The sequence below is a fragment of the Centruroides vittatus genome, unplaced genomic scaffold (genome assembly GCF_030686945.1).
Source record: "Centruroides vittatus isolate TY-2023 unplaced genomic scaffold, ASM3068694v2 contig_875, whole genome shotgun sequence".
Lineage (NCBI taxonomy): Eukaryota > Metazoa > Arthropoda > Arachnida > Scorpiones > Buthidae > Centruroides > Centruroides vittatus.
The window spans coordinates 4,206,489-4,216,860 of NW_027122567.1; the positions used below are offsets into that span (position 1 = coordinate 4,206,489).

The 10,372-nt window shown below is 25.3% G+C and overlaps 1 protein-coding gene across 3 annotated transcripts; it reads right to left on the reverse strand.

Moving 5' to 3' along the window:
* Positions 1-369: 369 nt before the first annotated feature.
* On the reverse strand, positions 370-10,082 carry LOC136983049 (alkaline phosphatase-like). Of its 3 annotated transcripts, none has more exons than XM_067279685.1 (9): positions 9,990-10,053; positions 6,472-6,695; positions 5,879-6,053; positions 4,698-4,876; positions 2,195-2,402; positions 1,507-1,647; positions 1,242-1,433; positions 1,038-1,154; positions 370-959 (listed from the first exon to the last, which is right to left on the reverse strand). In XM_067279685.1, the coding sequence occupies exons 1-9, from the start codon at positions 10,048-10,050 to the stop codon at positions 646-648; spliced, it is 1,611 nt and encodes a 536-aa protein (XP_067135786.1). In that variant the 5' UTR covers positions 10,051-10,053; the 3' UTR covers positions 370-645. The 3 variants fall into 3 exon arrangements, with proteins under 3 accessions (XP_067135786.1, XP_067135785.1, XP_067135784.1); XM_067279684.1 differs by having other exon boundaries at positions 371-959; positions 1,038-1,160; positions 6,472-6,692; positions 9,990-10,082; XM_067279683.1 differs by having other exon boundaries at positions 371-959; positions 1,038-1,160.
* Positions 10,083-10,372: the final 290 nt, after the last annotated feature.

Consider the following 10,372-nt stretch of genomic DNA (forward strand, 5'->3'; position numbering starts at 1 on the left):
GCTTCCATGTTAAAGCTAATGTCAATTTTATTTAATTATGTTTAAAAAATAAATTGAAAATAATTAATTAAACATAATATTTATTTATTATTTCGAAAAAAAAAGTCATTATAATTATAATTACGAAGAAATAATTATTTATTCTTTTTAATTAATTGTTAAAATATATAAATTCTTTGTATGCAGATAAAAATCTTCATTAAATTAATTGTTTTCATAAATTATAATGGAAAATTTTCCTTTATTTTACAGATTAAAAAAAAAAAACGCTGCAGTAACTGATCTTTCTGTCACTTGTGAAATTTCTACAAATATTTTAATTATTTAAATTAATTTTATATAAAATTAAAATGAAAATATTTCTTATATAAACAATAAATTTTATTTCTCCAATTCTTTAATTAACAGTTCATTAATTAATATATATTTTTATACCCTAAAATGATGACAAAATTAATATATTTCTGGTTAATTAGGCTTAAATTATTATAATTTACGCAAAATTATCATAAGATTTTTTAAAAAATAGTTTGTTTTCGAGTCTTCATACAAGATAATTTCCAGTTTGTAAATGAGGTTTCCAATATGAAAAAAAAACTTCATATTTAAATAAATTAACGTCTTCTTTACACTGTAAAACTCTTATCACGTAGCCATTATCGTGCATATTAGAATTATTATCCACGAATATGATGAACTGTGCCTTTCAGCTTGGCTTCTTAGTTCCGCTGGTGGGCAAGCTTCGTTTCTCTTGATGTAAGCTTCCATCCTCGTATGGCAGTTATCTTTCTCGGGTCCTATACATGCAGCATAAGCCATGGCATGTGGTATATAAGTTTGCTCGAATACACCTCTAAATAAATGAGACATTGGTCCGTGAGCGTAAACTGGTACATCTTCACCACCGTGAGTATCCCATCTCTTAGGAACTGCTGACTGTTGAATATAATTTTTATCCCCTATAAAAAAGTAATATTATTTTATTATATATATATATATATATATTGTCGTAAAAACATAAAATTTTATGGAATTACCTGTATTGATTCCCGTTATATTTTCTCTACCGTTAGGATGGTTCCTGTTGTACCCTGGACCGTTCGAATACAGTAATGTTGTGTATGGCATACCATCGATATCGGATATTTTATCATCTGTACCTTTGATTAAATGAAATTTTTATTAAATTAATAGAGTAATTATTTGTTAAAATATATTTATATTATTAATTTCAATACTACCAAAAATTGGATTGCCTCTTTTAGGATAACCTCCAAAGGTGAAGACGTGAGAATGATCGGAAGTGACGACAATTAAAGTATCTTCCGGTTTACTCATCTGTAGAGCAGTTACAACTGCATCTTCAAAAGCTAATGTATCTATTAAAGCCCTCTTTGCATTATTAAAATGGTGAGAATGATCAATTCTTCCACCTAAAATGATCAATGTTAAATGATTTTTATAATTAAACTGATTAATTATTGCTTTATTCTTAATTATATTCACCTTCAACCATAAGAAAATAACCGTGGGGATTTTTTCTTAATATTTCTAAAGCTTTTTTAGTCATGTTGGCTAATGAAGGTTCGCCATTTGGACCGTTTTCTCTGTCTGACTCGTAGGAAAGATGGCCGTGCTCAAAGAGGCCTAAAAATAAAAACATATTTATACATTTAAAGAAATAATTATTATATTCCTTCAGGGCCTATCACAGAAAAGGTTAGCCTTGCCGTTTGGCCTGATCCTCGCGTTTAAGGGGGCCTCAAAACATTGATTACAAGTAAACAAACAGTAAAAACATTTATTTACTATCAAATTGTTGTTTAAAATAGAATATTTTTAAATATTTTAAATTTTATTTTACTTTTTAAAAATTCTATTTATTTACGTCACAATTTATTGAAATTTCAAAATAAATATCGAATTTTAAATAAATTGCAGTTAAAATACAATTAAAAATCAAGCAAATTTTAGCGTAGTTTAAATAAAATTGCACGAAAATGTGATCTTGAATACTTTTAGGAAGATAGAAAGTAAATAGTCAAAAATTCGATCTTAATGCACGTAAATATTAAATATTCTAGGCGAGATAGCCCGTTAGACACGGAAAATATCTCAGAGATTAACTTATAAGATAGGAATTTTATTACATTATGTAAGAGTTCTTGCCATAAAAGTCAAGTACAATTTTTACCTAAAAGGTAGTCTATCTTATTAGAATCTACCGCATCGAAATCTTCCTTTCTCCAAACGTACTGATAAGATAAATCTCGAGCTTTCTTATCTCTTTGCCAATCTTCAATAAGATTTCTTCCATCGTTTCGCCTACCCATCTCTGTGGGTCTTTTCGGATCTCTCTCCCATTTTGGAATAAAATGGCGCCTTCCTCCACCCAAAATTACCTTTAAAATATAATTATAAATTCTTTCAAATTATTTTTTCTTTAAATTAAATAATAATAAATCAAATTTTATGAAGAAGAAGTACTTTTAAATATTAAATTCGATATTAAAGTTCTATATTATTATTATTATTATATAGAAGCCGAGTAAACAATTATTATAATTAGAGATCCTAATATAATTAGAAGTATGCCATATAATCCTACTTAATTATAATTAAAATTCTTAATAACAGAATAGTGGAATTAAGAATTTTACGTTCAATTTTCTGTAATTAAATAAACAAACATGAATATAATTAATTTTAATAAAATCAATCTTAAAGAAAATAACTAAAAATACAATACAAAGTTTTAATTCTTTCTTCGTTCGTATGTATGTCTATCCTATTTTTTCATGAGAAATGTTACCACAGTGGATTTGTTAATATAAAATAATAAAATATATATAACAAAGAAAAATTAAAAATGATTTATTATGCTTTATAGGATTTTATTAACTGATTAATTACGTTATATATAATCAAATTTCTTGTTATGTTATTAAGTGGAATGTCTGTTTGTCTGTCTCCTATACACTTCTGAAACTTTTGAACGATCTATATCAGACTTTCCATGCTTATTGATTAGTATCCTGTTGAAAATATAAGCTAATTAAAACCACCCCTCTGATTTCGTCCCCTATTAACTACTAAATCCTTTGATCGAACTGGACCAAGTTTTTCAGAGATACTCTCGAGGACTTTTAGTTATGAAAATGGTATTATGGGGATTTATTTTATGAAATTATATACTTTATATTCATTCATTTGTAATATAATTTGAAATATTTCTTTACAACATTTACTAAAAATTTCTTTTTATTGCTCAAGTAATGCGGTTACAAGAATATTTCAAATTACAGCACAGGCTTTTAAATATAAATTTATTGCAAATGGGACGTGTTGAAAGTTAATGGATGAAGTAATAAATAGATTATAACAGATTAGAATCATTTGCAATACGTCATCTTGATATAAATTTATATGAAATGAAAAATTATACTGTAAATTTTTAATTATTTCTGCAATTTTTACAGAAAATTTATTCAAAATAATCGATAATAATGAATGTAAGAAGCATTTTTAAAATTGAACTTTTAATTCATACCATTGAAATTATTATACATTTTAAATAATAACTATATAAACTTCTGTAAGATAACATATAAAAAGGCCTTTTTCTCCACTATACGATAATATAGGTAAAAATGTGAGGCCTTATTCAGCTCGTTTAGCACACACACAAGATAAATAAGTAGCAATTACTGAAGTTAAGTGTGATAAATTGATAAAAAAATACATAATTTTTATAAAACTTGACTATATGACGGATAGCACATTGAATATCTTTTTTATATCCTAAAATACTATTTAAAAATGATAAAACAGCATTGTACCGACTTCAATTTAATTCACTTTCAGCAAATTATCACAAGAAAAACTTTTTCGATGAAGCAATTTCCCGTCCTTTTCCGCGAAAACAAATATAGGAACAATAATAAAAATCGAGGAAAGTATAAATATTACATTAATTTATACACTAAAATTGTAAATTTTTTATCCGAAAACGGAGATTTTCCTGCGGTGTATGATATACGACGCCATTAATTATAAGGTTTGATTCAAGTTAATATAAATTCGAGAAAAGAAAATAATCAAAATAATAAACGATCCCTCGGTATCAAATCTCAAACATTATTTCCAGAGCATACACAACATGTAATTTAAAACGAACAGAACAACTGGAATGGTTACAACAATATATTTTCGTGTTTAAAAGAATATTCTACTCTCCTGTGTCGTTTTCAAAAACAGAACATTAATAAAAGACGACAAATTGTAAATTTTTAAAACTCATGTTTTATTAATGTTTCTATATTTTGAAGATACTTGAAAGATTTCACTTTTTATAGTTTAGATATGTGAAGAGGGGTTGAACAAGAGGATAAAAGTCACAACGATCAATAATGAAAATGTATATAAAAAAACGCTTTTTATGTTACAACTGAGATTAAAACTCTTCTATAAGATGAGTTGCTTTGAATATATTATGATAACATAACTAATATCCAATTCACTACTTACTAAATTGATAATACACATACTACTGTAAAAATCTTCAAACTTTTTACTTGTAAACATGTTAAAAACATGCTTGAATGAGATATAGGATAAAAACGTGGCTCCTTCTTTCACAAAGAAATGCCCTAGCTACACACAGAAAAATATATTCAACAGAATAATTCTATATTCACATTTATGTTTTGTCCAGGTTCGTCCTCCACTAGCTGCCTGGCCAGATCTTTACAAGCGCTCTTAGCATCCTCTGGCATCTTGTCATCACTTTCCCAATATCTACTGGCAACATGACCATACGCAGCTGCTGGTGTAGCGTGTGTAACTCTTGTAGTAGTTACCACACCCGTAGCTTTACCTAGAAAATGTTAGAAAATAAAATAAAAGCCTATTCATAGAAAACTATAACATTGTTACTTTCTATAGTAGAAAAGTTCTATTTATTCCGAATAAAATGGGATCAGATTTGAAAAAAATTATGCACAAAGAGAAGGAAACATCATTTACTTACAAGTACTTTTTATGTAGTAAAGAATGAGTAGTAGTTCTTTAACCTGAGGCATTTCAGAAGTATTGCTTATCGAACCGTTTTTATACAATCGCATGAATGAATATAAGGCAATTTTTTAATATTTATGCTTTAGAGAAGAAGTAAAATCAGTTGAAATCTGATTAACGTCAGCTTGTTATCAGTTTGAAAGATTGTCATAACACACACACACAAACACACAAAAAAATGAAATATTTATTGCATTTTTTGAATAAATTTCCTTTCTTTCTTGTTTTCTTTCATAAAAACGAAAAAAAGTTTTTAAAATTCCATTCGTAAACATTTTTCTTCCATTTTTATCAACCTTGCTTAATCAATTTCTAGTTTTTTCTTCAATTAGAATGCCTCTTACAAAGACAATGCAAACAACCCATCCAGTTCTCTGTTTAATAAAGTAAAAACGGTGATGCGCGTATTGTTGACGTTGTTTAACTAATGAGATTAATAACAAAAAAAACCTCATAAAAAATCCCTAAAAAATTAGTATTATTTTTAATTATTTATTCAAAGAAAGAAAGAAAATCAAATTATTTTTCTTTCTGATGAATTAACTGTAATACATTTTCTGGCGAGTTATTTTCTAATTTAATTATTCTGCTTGTGTTATTTTCATTAAAAATATTACTCATTATTTAAATAACGAAAGTATAATTATTAAAATGAAGCGAATTAATATGTTTTCCTTTCTTTTTTCTTGTAACTTTAATGTGGATGACTTACTAACGGAATTACTATAATTTCTCTTGAAAATTTCATTACTTCGATATTACTAAAGTATGTTCTGTGAGTAAGGATTTAAGATGGTCTTACCTTCTTGCTGGGCCCAGTCTGTAAGGCATGTAATACGTGAGGTGAAACTACTAAAACATTTATCATAAATGGCATTATCATCCAAACCTATGGTTTCGAAGCGACTTTTAACTCCGCAAAGTAAAGCCGTTGCACAAGCACCCGAGTCTCCCACCTGGCTATCTGTATTATAAGTCTGTAAAGTAGAAAAATAACTTTCAATTTCTCAAATAATTTTACGTCACAAGAGAACGTGACATTCTCTTGTGACGTTCGCGACCGCACCACAGATTACACGTATATAAATTAATAATAAAAAGAATTTTAATCAAGTTTATAATTTTATTTAATTTACACATAATTTACTATTCTTATTACTAATTTGTTTTTTTTTTTAATTTTAACGATTTAAATCAATAGAAAAACGAATTTTGATTAATCAAAATTTCGTTTAGAAATGTTCCAGTTTCTCGAAATTTATATAATTTACCTATTATAATTAGTTTTGTATTACAAAACAAAGCATTTCGTGTATTAAATCATTATTTATTCAAACCCTCTTCGGAGATGCGCTTACAGTGAGGACGTTTTAGTGATGATAAATAAGTTCATACCTTGGAAAGTGCTACATTTTCGAACTTATCGAAGGCTAATTCGGTTTCTTCTCCATTTTGTCCCATTAACTGACCCCTTAGGATTCTAGCAGTCGTTACAGTAGTTATTCCCATTCCATCTCCAATAAAAAGTATAAGATTCTTTGCAACGTTATAGTTTCTTTCTTCGCGAATATTCTTTAATAAAACACTCTTAGCTTGTTCATACCAGTAAGATCTACCTGCTTACGAACAAAAGTATTTATTAATATATTAAAAAAAAGACACAGGAATGCCAAGTAATGATAGTAAATGTAAGATTATTAATGGATAAAAGGTGTGTTTTTTAAGCTGTAAGATATTTTTATTAGGAAAAGTAAATTATCATTATTTTTAGATATTAATTATAAAAGTTTAACGTAGGAAATACGTGGAGAGTATTTTTAACACGTACTGTACATTTGTATGAAAAAAGAATTTGTGAATTAAACATTAAACAGAATGGTACCTCACATTGCATGTTTGTAATGGAATTTTTCATGCTTTTTTTTTCCCTTCAGAACTCGAAAATTACAGATAAAAGAAAGGCTCCATTTTATTTATTTTTTTTTAAGTTTTTCGAATGTTTTATGTAATAAAAAAATTCTTAAATTTAATTTATTATTTTAAGAAGCATTAAAATTAAATTATGGTTTTGCATAAGAATTTTTCTCAATAATTCTAAACCGAAAACAATGATTTAAAATGTATTCAACTGTCAAATTTGAAAAGGATTTAATGCGTTTTTTTAATTAAAAAAACGCAATTTTATCAAAAATATAATTAAAGCTAAATCATTAATTGATTTATTTTAAAAAATAATTAAGCTAATTTTTATCGAATTAAATATTAATTTATTAAACGAAAAAATTATTCCGTCGTTAAAAGTAAATAGACATTAATTAAAATAATTTTATAAATAATTTTTTAACCTTATATTATATATAATTTTGAACTAAATAATAGTTTTATATGAAAAAATACATAAATATTTTTTAAAAAATTTAAAAAAAAATTATAATCGATATAGACCACGAGAATAAAAACTATATAAATATATTAACGAGTATAAATATTTAAAATAAGTGTTTAAAATTTATAAACGATTCATTTATTATTAATAAAAAAAAAAAGGAAAAATAATATAAATCAAGCATGAATAAACCATAGCTTCATATTTACACAGGAATATTATTATTTATTATTAATTTTTTCTTATTAAAATTTCATTTATTCCTTTATTCTTAAAAAAAATAATATAATAAACACTTAAAAATTAATATTTTCTATGAAATAATAATATATATATATATATATATATAATATTTTATTGGCACTTTTTTCAAATTTATAATCAAGTAAAAGTTTCCTATATTTAAATCTAAGCAATAAATATTTAAATAATTTTAAATATAATCTATTATTATTTAATTAAAATAAATATTTTGCTAAATACATAAATAATTATAAAACAAATTCTGATTTAAAAAAAAAAATGCTAACTCGTGTTTAAGTCATTGTAATTACATATGCACGTGTTTAAGCCATTGTAATTAATTATTAATTATTCGTGCTAATTTATTACACTAATTAATAAAAATTTAGAGCTGTCGGATAATTATCTCTTACTTTGGTTAATATGAAAAGGGCATAAATCAGTTTAAAGTTTAAAACTAGAACGTTACAGACAGACGGATTAAATCACTGTTATAGCGTTTATAGAAATGGTAAAAAAATCTACCGAAGAAAAATAAAACGTTGAGAAAAGAGACAAGCTATTTTTGTCACGCTATGAATGTTTCTTTGAATTGTATCTAACTACATACTACTTTTTCACAACATAAAAAAAAAAGTGCATAAATTCCGTTACACGTCAAAGACACGAGAATTCGTTGACGAGTAATTAAACCTGCTTAATTTAATTCGTGTAAAATATAAATCACCACGATCTACGAAGAATTAAATAATAGGAGGATAGTTAACACGTCTTCTACGTCATAAAGGCCACGCTTTAAGACGATTTTCTAAGGATACAAACGTTAATACTATAAATATAATCACAAGGAATCGAAATAGGAAAGATGGGTTCAATCAAATAATCGATAGTAGTAGTAGTAGTAGTAGTAGAATAACAAACAGTCAACAGTTATTACTTTCGTAGTTTCGTAGAGATCGCTTCTATCAATAGATATACTTTAACAGTTACAAAGGAAACGATAGATTTTTTGTTTATTTATCTTAAGTAAAGGGCAAGTAGTGAAAAGATCCGTGCCCCTATTTGTTTATACGTCATCTGTCTATTTAATGGACACCAGATCACAGATTATAACTAAGCTACTCCAATGTTTACGTCACGGCGCGTGCATGTTCGCTAATTGTTTATGTCACCATTCAGCATCCCTCATCTGTTCAACCTCAAGAGGAAGAAGACGAATGAAGATTTGCTATAATGTCCTTTCTCTCTCTCTCTCTTTTTTTTTTTTCTTTTCGATAAATTGGACCGAGTTAAGATTGAAAGCCTTTTATTATGATTTAAATTTTTGAAAAATTGCTTCATTTTGTTTGGTCGAATGTGAAATTGCTTGTCATTTGTCATACTTTCCAATTATATAGATTTTCATTATTTTAATCTCATAAACTCGTTAACTCGAAGAAATAAAATAAGAGGAAAAAAAGTAATATTTAAATAGTAGAAACGTATTTATTTATTATTATTTTTTAAATAATTTTTTATATTTTTCTCTAAATAATTATTTAAGAATAAAACATAAATAAAAAAAAATAATATTCCTTTGATAATTCATTAATTATAAATTCACGATTTAATCCAATAATTTCGTTTTTAACAAACATTATTAAATTTATTTTAATTACATTTTTATTTTTAATTTTACTCTAAAAATACTGATTTAATATAATTTAATATCTTAAAATTTGATTTTTTTTTTCTCATGAATAAACAACTTTACTAAATTGGATTATACTTTTTTTCGATTTTATATATTTTATAAATAAAATCTAAAGTAAATATTTTTTCAATTTATTTAATATAATTCTAAATTATATTGCGTTACTGACAGACGGAATTCTGAAATTCTCAACTTTCCTCCCCCCCCTACAAATTATTAGAATTATTTTTGTTTATAGATCTTATATAAATCAGTATAACATCTATCACTTAAAAATTAATAATAACTATAAAAATAAACATTTAAGAAAGAAAAATATACCTTTAGAAAGTTTATTAATAAATAAAATAAAATAAAATAAATGATTAAATTGAAACTTTTAATAATAAATATATACTAAAATATACAACTTTTTAACGTAAAATAATTTAAAAAGTAACGTACAAAACTAGTTTAAAAGCCAAGAAAGTAACGAACTTGGTATAGAAAAAAATGCGCGTAATTAAAAATTATAAATTAATTATAATTAAAATATTATAATTATTAAATTTATTTTAAAATGTTTTATATATATATATATATTTTTTTTACCTTGACCTTCAATAAGATTCGTCAAGCTCCACAAGGAAACTACGTGCAACCACAACATCATGTAACGTCAATTCTGAGCCATTGACTGTTGCGCCATCTTCAGATGAAGAAAATGGATTGGCTGACGTCATCTTTTCTATCCCCCGAAAATTTCGAATTTAGTAAATATCAGTTTTAAAATATCCACGTGGTTTCACAAATACATGCATTTTAATAATATAAAATTAAAAAAAAAATATATATACTATTTTTATATGTTAAAGTTGATGATAAGATAATGAAATTTTTAATAAAGAATTTAAATTTTATTAAATCTTCTTTAAATTTATGTTCCTTTTTTTTGAAAAAAGTAATTATCTCAGTGCTTAATTAAATAACCAATA